The sequence below is a fragment of the Silurus aristotelis genome, assembly GCF_946808225.1.
Source record: "Silurus aristotelis genome assembly, chromosome: 1".
Classification (NCBI taxonomy): domain Eukaryota; kingdom Metazoa; phylum Chordata; class Actinopteri; order Siluriformes; family Siluridae; genus Silurus; species Silurus aristotelis.
Window position 1 is genome coordinate 39,407,637 of NC_139574.1, and position 19,907 is coordinate 39,427,543.

The 19,907-nt window shown below is 39.0% G+C and overlaps 3 protein-coding genes across 9 annotated transcripts in view; 2 read left to right on the forward strand and 1 right to left on the reverse strand.

Annotated features, from left to right (window-relative positions):
* LOC310724584 (uncharacterized protein) overlaps window positions 1–3,704 on the reverse strand; it is a 171,319-nt gene extending 167,615 nt beyond the window's left edge. For 2 of the 7 annotated variants that reach the window (XM_083538831.1, XM_083538834.1), the window contains exons 1-2: window positions 2,744–3,704; window positions 1,256–1,393 (exon numbers count right to left, since the gene is read on the reverse strand). The gene's annotated coding sequence lies outside the window, so the exon portion shown is untranslated. Of the gene's footprint in view, window positions 1–1,255; window positions 1,413–1,504 lie in introns of all 7 variants that reach the window. The other 5 variants (XM_083538833.1, XM_083538832.1, XM_083538835.1 and 2 more) reach the window with 5 other exon arrangements.
* LOC310725056 (eukaryotic translation initiation factor 4 gamma 3-like) overlaps window positions 1–17,747 on the forward strand; it is a 136,570-nt gene extending 118,823 nt beyond the window's left edge. Inside the window, exon 7 of the transcript XR_014533243.1 lies at window positions 17,685–17,747. The gene's annotated coding sequence lies outside the window, so the exon portion shown is untranslated. The remainder of the gene's footprint in view (window positions 1–17,684) is intronic.
* On the forward strand, window positions 817–6,586 carry LOC310731100 (little elongation complex subunit 1-like; the record flags this gene model as incomplete). Its single annotated transcript, XM_083550492.1, has 7 exons — window positions 817–867; window positions 4,036–4,204; window positions 4,353–4,513; window positions 5,283–5,473; window positions 5,611–5,711; window positions 5,806–5,895; window positions 6,029–6,586. The coding sequence occupies 7 exons, from the start codon at window positions 817–819 to the stop codon at window positions 6,235–6,237; spliced, it is 972 nt and encodes a 323-aa protein (XP_083406618.1). The 3' UTR covers window positions 6,238–6,586.
* Window positions 17,748–19,907: the final 2,160 nt, after the last annotated feature.

A 19,907-nucleotide genomic window follows, 5' to 3' on the forward strand; every position in this document is an offset into this window, starting at 1 on the left:
ACAGTAGTCTAATCTAGATGTAACAAAAGCATCAACTACCGTACACACACACTGCACCCACTGAATTACAAAATATATATATATTTTTATCATAAATAAGCCGCACCTGTCTATAAGCCGCAGGTGCCTACACTGAAACTAAACAACTTAACACAGGCTTTAACGAAAAACAGTGCCTGTAACACGGCTTGTAACAAAACAGGAGCCTACCAGTAAAGTCATTGGTCCTCCTCCTGCGAACTGAAACCACTAAAGTCATCTCCTTCGGTGTCGGAGTTGAACAGCCTCAGAATTGCTTCATTCGATGTTCTCTCAGAATCGTTTCATTGTCGCTCTCGTCATGTTCATCTGAAGGCAAATTCCCCGCTGAGCTCGTGCTGCCCTCTTCAACACACAGTAGTCCAGCCTTTCCAAACCCGTTGATTATAGTGGATTTTTTGACCGTGCTCCACGCTGTCAGGATCCACTTGCAGACTTGTCCATAAGTTGCTCTTCGCATTCGGCCCGTTTTAGTGAAGGATTTCTCCCCCCTTGTCATCCAAACCTCCCACTGAATACTTTGTTATGCCCCCGGGAATCACAGCTGGAATGGAGTTTGTCCTCTTGATGGCTTCTTTCACAGAATCTGTTACGTGAACCCTCATGCTGTCCATAACGAGCGATGCCTTGTTCTTGTGAAAAAATCCTCCCGGTCGCTTGCCGTAACACTGCGTCAGCCGTTCTTTCATTAGTCTTTCCGTTATCCATCCTTTCTTGTTTACTTTGACAGCGATTTCTATCGGGAGTTTTTCTTTTGGCATCGTAATCCGTTTAAAGATGACCATCGGTGAAAGTTTTTCTCCCGACGCCGTACAGCTCAGTACGCAGGTAAAGTGCGTTTTTTCGTGGCCAGTTGTTTTTAGCACGATGAATGATTCACCTTTTCTGTTCACAGTCCGAGTAAACGGCAGATCAAATGTCAGCGGAACCTCATCCATATTAATTATGTCGTGTGGGCCGATGGAATGCTCCGCTATCTTTACATGAGTGAATTTGCAGAAGTTTGAAACGTTTTCCTCGTAGTCGGGAGGGAGCTGCTGACACAGAGTCGTCCGTGACCTTATGGACAGGTCTTTACGTCTCATAAATCTAAAACACCACGATGGTCCACCTCCAAAATCCTCAAGCTTCATTGCAGTGGCGATAGTTTTCGCTTTCAGTCGGATCTGCACAGTTGAAACACCTCGGCCTTCTTGTAGATCTGGACGTCACTCACAGATGCTGAAGAAGCTTTCACTGAATATTAAACTGGTCTCTCCTCCACAGCTGGAACTTGAGCTGGATGTGGGTGGACTCTGGATGTGGTGGTTCCTCTCAGTCTCGTGCTTCTTACGAGATTAAAGTGTTGATGAAGCTGTAACACAACAGAGACACTGCTCTTACACACCGCTGTTAGTCTTTATGCCGACACCAGCAAAATTACCCCCTGATGCTGACTGAAATCCCCTCATATGACCAAACCCACACTTTATATTAATAGATTTCACTTTATGGTCGTTAAAAAAAAGTTTGCCGTCCATAACTTTTCGTCTCCATAACTTTTTATTCTCTTTGAAACACTGAGTTTATTATTTATTATTAGAGCTGCAACAACTAATCGAATCGATAATAATCGATGATGAAATTGGTTGTGAGCGAATGCTGTTATCCTCATCATGTGAAAATGGTGTAGTTTAATGAAGTGTTATTGTGTAAACTGTTTGTTTGTAACTTCGGGAGTCGCACTGGATCTGTTCTGTCGTGACTCGCGAGCATCAGGTTGCGCAATCGACTCGATCACATCATCACGATGATTTCATTAAAACGGTGCGAACAAACACTAAATCTAAAAGCAGTAAATAACAGCATTTGTACACTGATGCATATTTTTCCTTTTTTTTTTCAGTAAGTCTGTTAACTTGCTGCGTTTCTCCGCTTCATTCTCTTTTTATAGCATTTGTCTACAACAGTAACTTATCTGTTCTAAAAAGTGATTTACTGCGGCTTTACTACGTTCAAATGCTTGTTTTCAATTTTTATATATTTAATGTATGCATATCATTTTATTATTATACAACATTGTATTTATTATATATTCTAGATGTTTATATTTTCACAACTAAACAAAATTACTGTAGTTTTTTTAAACAAAAATTATATTAAAAAAATGTTATAATATTTTATATAGATTTTTTTAAGTATGTTTGCCAACTTGCCATCTGTAAAATACAATACAAATGTTGATTTACACAAATTGCTTCATCTTTCATACTTAAATGATTTTGTATGATTAATGATATACAGTTATTATAAACAAAACATCTAATTATAAGTTTGTTTTTTATCCAATTAATTGGGGGAAAAAATCATTAGATTAATTAATTACCAAAATATCTAGTTGCAATATTTATAATTATTGTAATTACAATTATTATTGATGAACAAATCCCCCATAAAAGCCTCAAAACAGGTGGAAAGGTGATCAGGACCATCGGTACCGGAGTGAAGAGAAGAAAAGTGATCTGTTCCTCATTTATTGTCTAATCCTGATCATTAACATCAAATTCATGGACTTGCAGGAAAAAGCAATAGAATATTTAACCTGAGGATGAAACCTATTGAAGCTAAGATTAGTTAGCCGGCTAGTTAGCCTAGCTCAGTGGTTCTCAAAGTGTGAGACTCGGTGTTGAAAAGAGAATAAAACCCATAAAGACTAGAAAGTCACCGTTACAGGGGTCTTACAGTCGCTCCATCCCGGCAGAGGGTCTTCATCCTCCACCTGGAACACGGAGTTTCTCCCGGAGCTCATTACTGATGATTCAGAGTAGTGATGAGTCGGTTATGAACGATTCCTTGATTCTGAAAGAGTCTTTAATGTGACTCAGAAGAACGATTCGTCTCAAAGAGTGATTCATTCATTTTCTACTGGACGCGCGTGAGCAAATCATCACAAAATCTCCATAGGTTATGCAGAGGAACTAAATGACTCACAAAAGATTTGCTAATTTTAATGAATGAGATTCAAAGAACCGAGTCACTAAAATGATCCGATCTTCCCATCACTTTTACAGCGCTGGCGCGTTGATCCTAGAAACTCCGCCTCTCTGGTAGCGTCCGCGTCCCTGATTGGTGCATCAATTTCTCCCCTACGGACCAATCAATAGAGACCAAAAAAGACGGTCATGTTACAAAACCACGCCCCGTTTCCATGGAAACCAGTACACAAACAATCTCTTTTTCTGGCGACAGGACAATCAAGACTGCTTGTGGATATTTTTCAAAATATTTAATAAATGCACACATTATATACAAAAAGTTTAAAGATGCAGGACACCAACACAAACAAGTAAGTTTCTATTACTGTTTTTACTTTATTTATACTGATTATTTTCCTGTAATATCACATTCCCAATGTATTATATATACTGTAGAATTGTCTGTCATGTGATTTGATTACATTTTGTTGATATTAGAACAAAGAGAGCTGCATCAGACATGCCACCACCCAGTGCTGCTAAAAAGCCTCGACTTGATGCTGCAGCTCACAAAAACACAAAACAATCCCTCATCAGTAGTGCATTAAAAACACTGCAGCATTCCTGCTATGATGTTTTATCACCAAGCTGCATTGATGCACTACTTCAAGGGAAATTTGAACTTCCTTCTTTGACAGATGAAGAAAAATCTGTCATTTCCAAGTTTTGTGAGAACGAGGTCAGTGATTATCTTCTGTTTTATTTAGTGTGCATTCAATTCACACATGCAATTCTATAGCTCTGGATTTGAGTTTTCTCATTTTTAATAGTCAATCCATAATTAACTGGTCCTGATGTTCTGAAATTGAACAGTAGATATGATTTGTCATGTAAAAATGTTTGCTCCAGGTTTTGGTTTATTCAAATTCTAGTAGTTTTTCTAAACCTAATCTACAGTCAAGTCTTAACTCCCTCATATTTGTTTCAAATACATGACTTGAATACATGTTTGATTTAGATCTTTTTCTTCCGTCTCATTTAGACGTTGGCAGAGACGTTTCTAAAAGCGGTTTTGGAGAAGATCAAGGCGGAGAAAGAGTCTATGGGACATGAACTCCTGCAGTCTCTCTGTAGGGTTTATGTGGGCTTGTGTCAAAAGAGAGGAGACTCTCATAAAGCACATGCCCTCGCCTACAGATTTCTCAAAGAAGGTGAGATTATATTGACATTTCATTATATATTTACTAAAAATGATCCGGACAGTGATATAAAGAAGCCACCTGTGTTCTGTTTTTGGTTTTGTATTTCTTCCTATAAAGTGTTTTTTAAATCTGTGGTATCATTTTGTTTTCTTTGCAGACTTTTTTGAAGCCTCAAAACTAATAATGGTCATGGTGACAGCATGGCCAAGTGTTTTCTCCTGTAACAGCCCTTTATGCAGAGCCATTCACATCGTGTCCAAAATGAAGGCATACGGCAAGATTTATTACTTGCTCAGCAAATTTCTGCACTGGGATACAGTAAGTAGCTGATTCTCATCACAACTGTCACCAGAATAATCATTAAATATCGCTTTTCAACTGGAATTTTCAAGTGTTTTACTGCAATCTTAATCTACTTTTAATGTCCAATGTCCATGTGATCTATGGAGCAAATTCATTATAAATCCATGTTGAATTTAATCAATAAGTATTTCATTTTTTTCTTAAAAAATTCAAGCAAAAAGTGTTACAGGACATCACTATTGTAGTCTTTTTTTTATTAGTGTGAGTAAACGCTGATAATGAGCAGCAAAGAAACTGCACTTAACTCCAGCGTTAATGTCGCTGTTTATGACAAAATGATCAGATCAGTGGAATAAACATGCAGTCAAAACAATCTGTGTTTCATAATATACTAATAAAGGAAGTGATATAGAACCATGTGACACTGTGCTCAATACTGAATAAACAAACTAAATCTGTGCCTCAAATTACATACTCATGTACTATTCTAGAGCAGTATTTACCCCTGCTACTGTCTGATACATAAACCCTTTAGTAACGTGTGGTCTTTTGCATGTGTATTTAAAATCCTGGAGTCATTTGGAGGTCATTTTCTAGGACTCCTCCTCACATAAGAGTAATAAATGGAGGTTATAAAAAGAGCAGAATGCACAGTTAGAGCTCGACCTCAGTATTTCAATCATCTGCACTTGTGATTGGTTGTGACCTTTCAGTTATGATCATATTATTGTAAACATTGTTTCATTGATCTGGTTTTTAAAGAAATTATGTATTTTTCTGCCAGGAGCCTCCAGGAAACATCTGCAGCACCATCACCAGCACACTGAAGGCTCTTCTGAAAGACAAAAATCTGACTTTCCAGAAGAGCAGTTGGTATGGTGATGATCTCTGTCCTGCTGCCTGGGACTACGTCTTCAGCCTGGACCTTCTGTGTGCACAACTGGGCTGGATTTGGACCGACTCCCATGTTATTCGGTACTGAATGTGAAACTGCTTCAACGTGTTTAATTCTCATCTTTCTAGTTTATTAAACATTAGATAAATTGCAAACTGGCAAATGTGAGACTCATATGAGACAGTGTATTTAATATGTCCAAATTTTTATTCAACAGAAAAAGTGTGTGGCTCATTTTGAATACGTGGCTGAAACAAACACAAACAGAGGAAACGAAGTACAGAAACGTCTCTGTAGCAGCAATATTCAGGCTACTTGGTAAGTTTCCTGTAAATCCTGTTTTAGAGCATTATCTCACATTATTTCTGGATTCTTCTGTTTTTCACTCATGTTCTTTGTCCATCTCAAACAGGGCGACTTGGCCAAAATGGCCTTAAGGAGAACGTGGCAGCATCAGTGGAGGATCTAACAAAAAGCATCACTGAGTTCAGGGGACAAAAAGGTATCACTAAAGGATCAATTAAACACGTCCTTAATCAATCTTTATCTTTATTCTCTGATTTTTAGTTCTCTATCAACAGGAAAGTGTTTCATGCTTTTGCAAGTCCTAATTTTATGATGGATTTTGTGTGCAGATTTGCCGTGGGAGGTGCAGCTCGCAGTGGTTTATGCCACTCATGATCTGGCACCCAGCAGCCCCAAAGTCGCTCTGAACGCTTTAGAATCGTGGAAGAAAGACCTCACAAAGCCCGTTCCTCCAGCCGTCCCCAAGTGCCTGAAGCAGATCAGCTTCCTTTCTTCTCACCTAAAGACCAAAAAAATTATTACAATAAATAATGTTTAATAGATATTATAATTGTTTTTTATATTTTTGTACATAAATAAATAAAACACATAATAGATCTGCACAGTGTTATTGATTGTCTCTTTACAGTTTCGGGTCGTGCGTTTCACACCCAATCATCTGCCTTCAGTCCCAATCATCCTCTTAATAACATCAACATGATGCCACAGCTGTAGAAACCATCATTATTATACAGCATATAATACATGCAGTATAACAGAGCACATACAGATTCTTGTGCATTTTCCCTGCATTACAGTTTTCCTGGTGTTTTGAAATTAAGTCAAATTGTGTGTTTTTGTTCAGATTCTACAAAGAAAATGCAAAAGTATAAATAGCTCATGAAAAAGCTTAACTGTTGTGATCTGTTTGGGTTGACCTTTATATAATGTCCTTTATACTGAAAAACCTTTCAAAATGAGCGTGTTAATAAACACGTTAACCCAAATTCATTTTAACAGCACTAATATTATTAATGCACAATTAATGCAGCACACATTTCTTCATTTTTATTAAAAATTAAAAACCTTTAACGCAACACATTTATTCACAACGTCCTTTCCTTTACTCAGATATTGTTATATTTTTTTCATGACTGAAGAAACACTTAATTTTTGGAGAGGTTTTCCATACAAACTACGATGCCCTTGGGGTCTTTTCTGATCAGGGAAGAATCACACAGCACACAGAATGACGCATATGTTCTTATTCAGTTTAATGCAGATAACAGACAAGTATATATTCACACTGGAAAAAACCTGACCTAAAACTGTTCCTGATTGGGTAAGAAGACATAGTAACCAGAGATATGTGAGCCCTCACAAAGACATTCCGTGTACCTTACATACCCACATCGTAAAAATCCTATAGACACTGAACAGACAACATAAGAATGTGTTTAGAGAACCAGTGTGAGGTTTATCTTAATACTAACAGATATGAAAAAATGTAAAGATCCCAGGTGAAAATGTTTTTTTCATCAAGTCTCAAATCAAGGACCAGAATCCGCCAATTAAAAGCATCCGTAAGGAAACAGCAAAAGTTCAGATTGGTGTCATGATAATTTACGTACAGGGGAAGCTTGTATTGTGAGTAACATGATTTACAAATACTTTACAGGAGGAGCAAAAACTTTTTTTTATTTAATGCATTACGAGCAATAACTTGCATTGTGAACATCGAGCATCGCGCTAACAACATGCAAACGGCTCGCGCTCAACTACTCAGCTTTCCTTTTCCCAAAAGTCTTGGGGATCATCAAGATGTTTTCTGGCAAAAAGTGAGACGAGCCTTTACGGTCATTTTGCTTAGCAGTTTTCGTCTTGGAAAAAACATTTTTGCCAGGTCTCTTTCTCATGGTGGAGTCATGAACACTGACCTTAACTGAGGCAAGTGAGGCTGCAGTTCTTTGGATGTTGTTGTGGGGTCTTTTGTGACCTCTTGGATGAGTGGTCTCTGTGCTCTTGGGGTAATTTTGGTCAGCCGGCCACTCCTGGGAAGGTTCTCCACTGTTCCATGTTTTTGCCATGTGTGAATAATTTCTCTCACTGTGGTTCACTGGAGTCCCAAAGCTTTAGAAATGTCTTTATAACCTTTTCCAGACTGATAAATTGCCATTACTTTCTCATTTGTTTCTAAATTTCTTTGGATCTCAGCATGATGTGTAGCTTTTGAGGATCTTTTGGTCGACTTCACTTTGTCAGGCAGGTCCTAATTAAGAGATTTCTTGATTGCTAACAGGTGTGGCAGTAATCAGGCCTGTGTGTGGTGAGAGAAATTGAAATATTACACACAGGGCCATGTTGTTTTGGGTTTTGTTTTCCCTCAATAATAAAAAAATATTTTTAAAACTGCATGTTGTGTTCATTTGTGTATCGTTTACTAATATTTAAATTAGTTTGATGATCTGAAACATTAAAGTGTGACAAAAAATAAGAAATCATTAAGGGGCAAACACTTTTTCACACCACTATATATATATATATATATATATATATATATATATATATATATATATATATATATATATATATATATATATAAAATTCAATTCAATTCATTTTTATTTGTATAGCGCTTTTAACAATGAACATTGTCTCAAAGCAGCTTTACACAGATAATGCGGTGATTAAAAATGAATATGTTCTTTATGAGTAAGTTTGTCCCTGATGAGCGAGCCGGCGGCGACTGTGGCAAGGAAAAACTCCCCGAGATGGCATAAGGAAGAAACCTTGAGAGGAACCAGACTCAAAGGGGAACCCATCCTCATCTGGGTTACACCAAAAGTCCATTTGTGGCAGGTTTACAATGTTGCGGGGTGCAGTGATGATGATCAGAAGCGAACTGTATTCCTAAATCAGTGTAGGAGACTGTTTACATTAACTACAGTCCAATCCTTCCTCAAAGCTCCCGTTCTTACTCCGGAATTTCATGGAACCACCCAAGGTGTTGATGACAAACCTACCCCAGCTGCACAGAGTGCCTCCAGTCAAAGAGAACACTATCCAGAGGCAGGCCTGGACGAAGTGGGAAGATCCCCGGAGGGGAGAAGGGCAGGAACAGTGGTCACTGGAGCCTCAGGAGCATGTTTAACTCGACCGAGAGAGAGAGAGAGAGAGAGAGAGAGAGAGAGAGAGAGAGAGAGAGAGAGAGAGAGAGAAAGAGAGAGAGAGAGAGAGAAAGAGAGAGAGAGAGAGAGAGAGAGAGAGAGAGAGAGAGAGGGTGACAGGAAGAGAAGGATATGGATTATTAAGTGTACCTATTGTTGTATGAGAGTTAAAGTCACTGTGCAGTTTGGACTCCGGCAAGACTCGCTATGGCAGCATAACTAAAAGGGAGAACCAGAAGGCAACACAGACATGAGGGATCTCTGGGATAAGAGACGACCCACCACACCACCATCAACAAACCTGAGTGAACGTGTGAATGTGAGGGGACGACAGCATACAAATATCCCAGTTCACCAAACACTCTATATCCATGTTCCCTCCAGATCTGCGCCTTTACCTAAGAAAAAAATCTACTGATTAAAGGCTTTACTAATTAAATATGTTTTCAACCTCGACCTAAACACTGAGACTGTGTCTGAGTCCCAAACACTGATTGGAAGGCTGTTCCATAACTGTGGGGGTTTATAAGAGAAAGATCTGCCCCTTGCTGTAGTCTTCATTATTTGAGGAACCAACAGCCTGCACCTTTTGATCTAAGTAGGCGTGGAGGATCATACTGGTACAGAAGTTCACTCAGATACTGCGGTGCGAGACCGTTAAGTGCTTTATACGTCAGTAGTAGTATTTTATAATCAATGTGAGATTTGATTGGGAGCAGTGTAGATGATTAATACAGGGGTGATGTGATCATATTTCCTAGATCTAGTGAGGACTCTTGCTGCTGCATTCTGAACTAACTGAAGCTTATTTCTGCACTTACTCACACACCCAGACAGTAAAGCGTTACAGTAGTCTAATCTAGAAGTAACAAAAGCATGAACTAGTTTTTCTGCATCCTGTAACGACATCATATTTCAAATTTTAGCAATATTTCTAAGGTGAAAGAAGGTGATCCTGGTAATATTATTCACGCGAGCCTCAAAGGAAAGACTCGGGTCAATAATCACACCAAGGTCTTTGACAGCCGTACACGCTGAAACAGAAACACCATCCAGAGATGCTACGTAATCGGAAAGTTTGCTTCTAGCTGCATGTGGTCCTAGTAAAAGTACTTCCGTCTTATCTGAGTTGAGCAGAAGAAAGAATATATGTATATATGTATATATGTATATATATATATATATATATATATATATATATATATATATATATGATAAGAGGATGAGGAGAAACTAATTATGGAGCTACCAACAGGCCAACAGCAACTACCGACATACATGACACACACACACACACACACACACACACACACACACACCAATATCTCAAAAACCCAAAGGTGAATGAGAAAGATCTCAAAGTGACCTACCTAGTAGCTCAACTCGTAGCCTAATCAAAAAAAGCCCCACACTGAGGCAGAGACATTAATGCCCCCCACCTGCAAAGCCGCTGTGAACAAGATGCTCGGCCCTGACGCTGTTAAAGAAATAGCTAAAGTTCCTCTCAGATTACACAATTACCAGACATATTGATGAAACTGAAAACAGAGAGACACTGAGAGCTGCTGAGCGAAAGCTTTGTAAGTGTGTGTTGAGTACATGTGTATTATCTAGCAAATCTAAGTTCCTTACCATCTCTCTCTCTCTCTCTCTCTCTCTCTCTCTCTCTCTCTCTCTCTCTCTCTCTCTCTCTCTCTCTCTCTCTCTCTCTCTCTCAGGATACCCAGAAGGACAAATGAAATGGGAGATGCTCCCAGAATAAACAGAATTGATGTTGATGCCATCAGGCACAATAATATTATTGGACCTCCGCAGAATCCAAACCGAAGTAAGTTTCTCTTTAAAGCAGATGCTGTTACAGAACCATTGTGAACGAGTGTGTGAGCGAGTGTGTAAATGAGTGTGTGAGCAGATGTGTGAATGAGTGTGTGAACAAGTGTGTGAATGAACATGTTAGAGATCACACAGTATGTGCCTTATCCTCCTTTGTAGTTATTGTTGTTCCTGTCAGGATCATTCGGAACAGACTTTGGAGTCCAGACACATGTACTGTAAGTATCTCCTCAAAAGCACATGCTGTTACAGAACCTCACTGTGAACGAGTGTGTGAACGAGTGTGTTAGATCTCATTCAGCTAATGAACATGTAATCGTGTATCATTTCATCACGTGTGAATTTGGACGTTTGATTCTTTCGTGTGAAATGCTGCGTTTGTCTAAGTTACAGATGTTACATGTTTGTTTCACATGAAAATACAGTGAGCTGATATGTGAATAATGATGTGGCTGCATTCTGAACACTTGGTGCTTCTTGTTCCTGCTGTTAAAATGTGTGACGTATTTCTTGTTGTTTTTTAGATTCTTTATATGAGGTGTATGGTTCAACCACCTCCAAACCTTCACCATCGCCTAAAGATGAAATGACACAAAATAATTTCTCACATTTTTTAAATCAGATTTTAAAACAACAACAAAAAACATAAACCCTGTGTCTCTGTTTGTATTACTCCCCATTCTACTGGACCCACTGCATGGAGTTTACTGGGTGGCACCTGGAACTTCAGATCCCGGAAGATGCACAGGCTAAAACTCAGACAGACAGACACAAACACACACACACACGCGCACACACACACACACACACACGCAAACGCACATACACACACACACACACACACACACACACACACACACACACACACACACACACACACACACACACACACGTATGCACAGAAACCCTCACCACCACCTATAGCTCAAACCACATAAAGAAAATAATCTCCTAAAATGTTTAATCAGATTTAATAATAATAACAAAAATACAAATAAACCCTGTGCCTCTTTAGCTAATATATACATCATTTTGAAATATTATTTGTACCTTTTGTGTGTTTGCATCTATTATATATTATTATTTGACATTTTTGTAGATTTTCCAGTAATTTAAATTAAATGTTTTATTGTTCATGTAACAGTGACTTGTGAATTATTCTGTTTACCCGCAGCATCTTCTGTGTTGCCTGTCCAGAGTAAAAAACAACCCTATGTATTCACAATTCACGTTTCAGTGACACGTCAAATAATGTCACAGTTAAAGTATGTTTGAACCAATGATATTTGCATGGGAGGATCATGGGAATATCTTATGGGTTCAAACAAAGACAACTACAGCCATTTGTTGGTCAAAATACCACCATAAAGGATGCTTACCACAGTGAGACTAAACCATTATTTACTCATGTATGAATCCTAATTACACCAACAATCAGGGACTTCAAAAGCGGAAAGTGTCAGAGCCTGCAACGTGACCATCAGACTCAATTTGTCATTACAACCGTGATGAGAAAAATGCAAAGCCAACTCTGTGCCATGAGGTGGGTTCACATGCAACTTGGACCTCGTGGCGTAACGGTAGCGCGTCTGACTCCAAATCAGAAGGTTGCGTGTTCAAATCACGTCGTGGTTGCAGGGCTCTTGCTTTTTGGCCTCTTTTAGCAGCTGCTCGATCTGTGATTGTCTAATGTGGAGACTGAATTTGTCCAAAGTGGAGTCTGTCTCATCAAATTAACGTTAGTACATTATGATGATGATTATGATCAGTGTCTTCACATAGATCAGGGGTATTAAACTCAGATATATAAATGTTTTATGACGTACACATTTTTTTCTAATGAACTTCAGCATCTTTGGATGATGTAAAGCCCAAAGTGTGTTCTTTCAAAAGAGATGTAAATTGTGTATGTAGCACACTGTTGTCAGGAACTTTTACCATTGAAAGTCAGGAAGGTCATTTTCAGCTGTGAGGCCCAAAAGTGGGGCTGAAACCGAACAGGGTTCAAGAAACCGGGTTTATTTTCATATAAGTAACAGTATTTAGTTCAGTAAACTTAAGTTGATTTAAAGGAGAATTCAGTGCTGTTTAGTTCAGTAAAGTCTTCATTTAATCCAAAACTATTCGATTCATTAAGTTCAATTATCCTCAAATTAATATTTTTACATTCAATAAAAACAAATCATCCAGTTTTCATTGATGTTTATTTAGTGAATAATGCATTTAATAAACAATTGGTTTCACTCAGAATAACATTTTATTTTTTATAAGTAAAAATGTGTTTTTTATAAAACTCATCTGAAGCATATAGATAAAAATGCACCAGTTGGTTAAAAGAAAACATTTAAAAGTAAAACATTTATTCCAGCTCATAAATCCTATAAAACATGCAGCATTAAACATGAACTTCCAGCAGATGAACATCTCATAATACTGTCTGGAAGTGAGAAATGTACAGGTTGTTTTTACTCCATACACATGAACTTACTTTGATCAGAAACACAATCATACTCCAAATCAATTAATCAATAAAGTCAATAAAAGAATCCCAAACTGCTGTGTGTCTTGTCCTCGCTATTAATGACGTCATTAGAGCTCCACTACTTCTAATTACCTGCTGTGACAGTGAGCTCTAATACACATCACACTGCCACCTACTGGTCATTTATGATTCTGCAACATTCATAGAGTCACTCCGGTCAACTTCCGGTTCTCAACTCGGATTCACTCGCTTTATACACAGTTTACAGCCGTTTTTATCTTATTTATGACTGTAATATCGCTCTTCTCTCAGGAACAACAGAAAAGCTGTGAAGACATGATGTTTTATCCGCTCTTTACCTCTGTAATGTGCGCATGCGCGTAGTGTCAGGTTAAGAGAGACCGGGTTACGTCACAGACGGAGGGCGGGGCATCTCTCTGTGACGTCACAGTAAGGCAACGTCTATAATTGGGAACGCGTCTCTGTTTCTCTCATTTCCGAGGTTTTTGCTTGTGAGTAAAGAGGCATAAACATGGAGCTCTTCAGAAGGTTGAGAAAGTTTTTTCAAAGCAGAAGAACAAAGAAAACTAAGCAGATTGCTGAAATGAAGGAGAAGCTGGAAGACATGGAGAAAGTAGTAAAAGACTTGGATGCATTTTCTCTTCTAATGATAGAGAAGATAACAGAAGAGAAAGAAGAGAAAGACATTCTGCTACAGACGGTGCAAAAGCTGGAGGCTACTTTGGCTTCTGAGCGAAAGCAGCAGGAACAGGACATAACTGAGAGAAGCCAGAGCTGGGTGAGAGAACAAAAACAACTGGAGGAACGTGTTGCTCAGCTTGAATTTATTTTGGATCAGACCACCATGGAGCTCCAGTCTTCCTTGGAAATCAATGAGGAACTGGAGAAAACTGTAGAATGTGAGAGAGAGAGCTGGACGAGAGAACAAAATAATATAGAGGAACATGCTGCTCAGCTTGAGGTCACTTTGGAACAGACCACCATGGAGCTCCAGTCTTCCCTGAAAATCCATGAGGAACTGGAGAAAACCTTAGAATGTGAGAAAGAGAGCTGGACGAGAGAACAAAATAATATAGAGGAACATGCTGCTCAGCTTGAGGTCACTTTGGAACAGACCACCATGAAACTCCAGGATACTCAGAATCACTGTGAGAAAGTAAAAAATAGTGCAGAGCAGGAGAGAGATCATTTGATCAGAGACAAAGAGCGACTGGAGGAACGTGTTGATCAGTTTGAGCCCACGTTGGATTTTCAGGAAAAACAAGAAGACGAAAGAGAGAAAACTAAACTTGACATAGAGGAGAGGAACAACTTACAGCTTCAGACCAACAGGGGGCTCCAGGATACCCAGAATCTCTGTGAGGAAGAAAAGAAGACTTCAGAGAATAAAACAGAACATTATATGAGGGTCCGAGAGCGATGGGAGGAAATTGTTGCTCAGCTGAGACAAAAAAACCTTCAAAAGAAAAGGAGAAATAGAAAAAGAAGAAGACGACAAGAGAAACAGAGAGTCTGAACACTTTCACTACAGCGAGACACAATAAACACTATTAAATAAATAAAGATTTTGAATTTCAATCATGTCTAATGTCTCTTCATCACAGAGAGCATTCAATGATGGTATTTTATTTTCTTGAAATCCACTTTAGTAAAGTCAGTGATGTTTGATGTCCTTAAAGAAAAGGAATTTGACAGAAACTGAAGTTGAGGTATTTTCTTGCAGCTTTAGTGCTTTGTTCATTTTGAGCTCTGAAAGCAATATAGCTGACAGTTAATGTGGGGCAGAACCTGATTCACTTAAACATCTGTACTTTATAATTAATCACATGGATTGGCACAAGAAAGTGGATGATCTTTCAGCAGTTATTCTGACAGGGTTAACACTGGATTCACCTCACAACACCTGAACACTACTGCTGGATGGAGCAGCGGGTGCGTGCACGAGCGGCGGTTGGTGAATGGAGAGTGGAGCCGGGGGGAAACGAGCGGTGAGAAGCAGATCTGTGGCTGATGGGACTAATCAGTGTGCTCTGTTTTAGTGACTGGTGATGAGGAGAAAAAGGAGAAAGACACCGAGCAGAGCTGTGTGTGTGTGTGTGTGTGTGTGTGTGTGTGTGTGTGTGTGAGAAGTGCAAAACAGATTAACAAATCCGAAAACACAAGTCAGACAAACCGGAAAATGTAGGTATAGTTTGTGAATGTAAACTTACCGATCATTGGACAAGACACCTGACTTTCCTGAAGCCCCTAAATTAATAATGGTCATAGTGACATTGGTAACATTGCATTAATGTTATAATATCTGATAGCCATTAGAGGGCACTCTCGTGCTGCATGTGGGTGTGTTTGCAGTGTGCAGAGTAAACGAGTAAAAAACGCTGTGCAGTCATGTCTCCGGTTCTTTCTGCGCATGCTCAGAACTTAATGGGATAATATGTGTTTTATAGCATAATGATGCAAACATAACAGTATTTACATTCATCACATTACTGTGCTGGAAAACAATACAAATTAAATTAAAAAGAAGATAAAGTGTAGAAGAAGAAAGGCGGGACAAAGACAGAGGTAATGAGATGTAATGAATGGTGATGATCATATAAATAAACTCAGTTTAGTAAAAGTTTGTGAACAAACTTTATATTGGTCCAGTTTTTAAAGTTTATTCTAAAAGTTATAAATAGTGTAATAAGTGGACAAGAAATATGAGTTGTTCATGTCACACAGATTTTTTATTTATTTTTTTATTTCAATTCAGTGTCATTACAAAATAGGTTTATATTTGTAGAGATTTTATTTGGACAAACATATCGGACAAAAGAAATCAGCAACATATATTGGTCATCCTGTATCAGTCGACCTCTAGGTGTGAGTTTAAATGATATGCTCAGTTGTATGTATGAGATAATTGTAGTCTGGACGGTGAGACGCCACTAAGCGTTAATATTATAATAATTACACTGATCTATTAGAGACGCTTATCAGAAAAGTCCGAATCAAATCCACTCACAAGTGCAGCAGATTCATGTGATGTGAAATAAAGTCCTAATGGCAGCAGCATTATACAGTCATATATATATTTCTATAAAAGAGCTCTGATACGGATTTCAGTCTTTAAGAAGAACATCTTCAGAGGGGTTTTTTCTCGTCCTGGTATCATAAGTGTAGATAAACATAGGTTGTGTTTAATTGACAGCCCTGATGAAGTCTGATGACCTGAAGAGGGTGGAGCTGAGACTTCAGACAGCAGACGGACTTCTGAGGAGGAACATCAGCACCACACGAGAGGTTAGAGGTCACCCAACCTGTAATTAATCCTGGAGGAATTAAGTGTGATTAGAGAGATAGTGATTTAAATGTGTGTGTGTGTGTGTGTGTGTGTGTGTGTGTGTGTGTGTGTGTGTGTGTTACTGCAGTTATGATATTAATAATAAGAATTATAAGTATTTTGGGGGCTGTTATAAATTGTTCAAATCTTCCCTCTACCTCTCCTTTATTAGTGTAGTTACTGATAGAAAAAGTGAAAATCTTTTTAAAACAACTTTCATGCAAAACATCTTGTGGCTCAATTAGATGAGATTTGCCTAAAAAAAAAAATCATTGACACTTTTCTTTCACGTGAACAAGCTTTTTTTTTTTTTCACAAGACTTTGTCTTACACTTCCAGTGACTGTAGCTGAAGCAGAAAGAAGCTTTTTAAAACTGAAACTAATCAAATGATACCTGAGATCCACCATGTCACAAGAGCACCTCAGCAGCCTCGCTGTCATAAACATCAACCATACAAGTGCTGGTCAGATTTGCAACGATGATGTAATTGATGACTTTGCATCAAACAAAGCAAGAAAGATCTGTTTTTAGGAAAATGACTTTGTAGTGAAAAATGTATTTAATTTTTTTGTTGTGTGAATTGCCAATTTATTATTATTTATTTTCATATTGTATTTATGTATTTATTTGTAAATGTATTTACTGTAAAGATAAAGTAAGTGCAGATTGTTGTTAGTTATTTATCTTTTTGGGGAGCAGCAGGATGGGAGCAGGTCATGACGTGGAAAGGAGACTCTCTGCTTGCAGGCTTCCTGTGACGTAGCTTCCTGTGTTTGACTGTGTTTTTAAACAAACTTTACTATTTATCTCTCCTTTTTTGTGTGTCTGCCTTTGAGCACAGGTGAGGACTCGTTCGATGCCCAGCTGCGAGAGCGGAATGCGGTGCTGGAAACATCCCGGGCGGACGCTCACTCGTCCCAGGTAAATTCCCGGGTTGAATCTAACGCTCCCAGCACCTCAACTCCACGTGTTTCTCTGCCCAGGCCCACGGACCCTGGATGCTGCAGCAGCGGAAGACACGAGCCAAGCCCCGGTCGAGGACGTCTCCCCCACCACCACCACCGGCCTTCGAGATCTCGACCGAGAACCGCTTCGCCCCTCTCCGCGAGACGGAACGTCATACTGTGATTCTTGGAGATTCCATCGTCCGGCATGTCCGCGCTACCGGAGACAAAGGTAAGGTGCACACTCGCTGTTTTCCTGGTGCTCGTGTTCTCGATGTCGCTGCACAGGTACCCGCGATCCTGTCATTCCGATTCAAATCAGTCCGATTGAAAGATTTAGCGGTGGACTTTTTACATGAGACGTTATCTGAACTGATGTGATGTTCACAATCGGGAATGACTTTGTGACGTGCACTTTGTGTATATTTTCTGAAAGGAATGATAAATGGGCCGATTCGAGATCTGATACGGATGCCAGGTGAAGAGGAGGTGGAGATTTGGGGAAGCACATTTTGTCCCTCAAGTATTGGGTCTTATCAACAGCATTAATCGTGTTAACGCATTTGCATGGAAGAATTTTTATTTTGTTCGGTTTATAAAAAGGTTCATGTCATGAATCCTCTTGTGCGAGTATTTTTTTTATTATTTTTTTTTGTCTGAATCTTGATGTTATTGTTACAATAATTATGGGAGTCACGTAATTAAGGAATGAATGATACGGACCAGAAGAGATGAGGGTGAGCTACTCATTCTGTTTATCATCATTTGTCCTTTAGCTGCCTTGTCATATTTTCATTATTGGAACTAATGTCAGAGTTCGTGTATGTAGACGTGTGTATGGGTATCTGCTTATTGGAAATGTACCATTTTATATTATTTCTGATCAAAGGAACGAAATGATCTAAAGAACCAAGTCACTGAAATGATGCCATCTTCCAATCACTAGCAGTGATCAGTAATACTGATGAGTGCCATACGGGGGCACTAATGCTTCGAGTAATACCAGGGAACGGATCAACGAATAAAAGAATGCTCTTAGCATGGAAAACGACGTATTTGTGGCCTGTACACATTAAGATAGAAGATAGACAAGAAACAAACAGCAATAATCAATAGACTGGAAAGCTTACCGAACAAAAGTCCAGCAGGGGGCGCTCGCCTCTAACCCGGGTGTGTGTTTCTACAGAGAAACACTACAGGAGCTCATGTAGAGTCGCGCCATCACCATCTCTGTGACGTAGCATCCCTGATTGGTGCAACAATCTTTTTAATCCACCAATGAAACGTCATAGTCAAATGTCATGCTGTCATAGTAACATGCAAACATTGTAAGTCCACTATTGAATCGAAGGCCGTTGTTGAGACCAGACGTTTGTTTACTGCAGTAGGAATGTTCACTTTAAAACTGCAACAACATACAGAAATATTGCATTCTCATTTCTTCAATTACACTAAATATTGACAAATATATATTCTGTATATGTTCTAGATCTGTATTGAGCAAGTATAAGAGAGAACATCAAATATGATGTCACATGTAGTGACAGACATTTTCACGTTGTTCTAATCAACAGTATTCGGGGGCCTACGTTCCTGTGGTTGTGAACATGACTGAGTTCTCCAGAAGAACAAATGCTGGTAATGTACAGTTCAAACACACACTGTTTTTCACACAGAATAAACTAAAGCCCATCACTTCCTCACCTAAACACACTGTTCATTAAGATTTTACTTACGGCAGCCAAACGGCCTCATTTTGTAAACCCCTTAATCACTTCCTCTGTCTTTAAGGGAACTAAACGAAGAGGAATGAATGTCCATATAGAGGAATATGAGCGCAACTGGCAACCGCTCTAAAAGGACCCGGCTCTGATTTGATTAAACAGAGTGAAGGTTATTCATGAAGTATATCAGAATTGTACAAATCAATGAAACTACCAAAAGAGTTTTGACCAAAATGATATCTGTATGCTAATGTGTGCTAATCAGGAAATACGTTCTACCTACCTTTCCTAGCCTGACTTTAAAATCCCACCCCTGTCTGGCCTGCACTTCCTCCCTCACTCTGCCCTGTCTTTCCCTCCTGCATTGCCTGAGTTTATCTCACCCACATTACTTCATCTACATTACCATACCTAACTGTGCTACATGTAATGAGGCACACAGGGACATGGTAGAGACTTGGAGGTTGTTCGATGTAGTTGTGAGAAAGGTCAGGGGTCATGTGTGTACCCTGGTGCTTTGAATTTGTCCCTGTGTGTCCTTTTATAGCTGCAAGTTTCAAATACTGTTTACGTTAACCTTCAAATAGCTTTAGCATTTTTGTGATTTTTATGCCAAACTTATATGCTGTTTGTGTTCCAGTATTATTACAGTGCTCCAGTACATGTGGTGCCTCCTCAGCAGTACTACCTGCTCAGTACTACCCCAACAAATGGTAAGTTGATCATGCCTT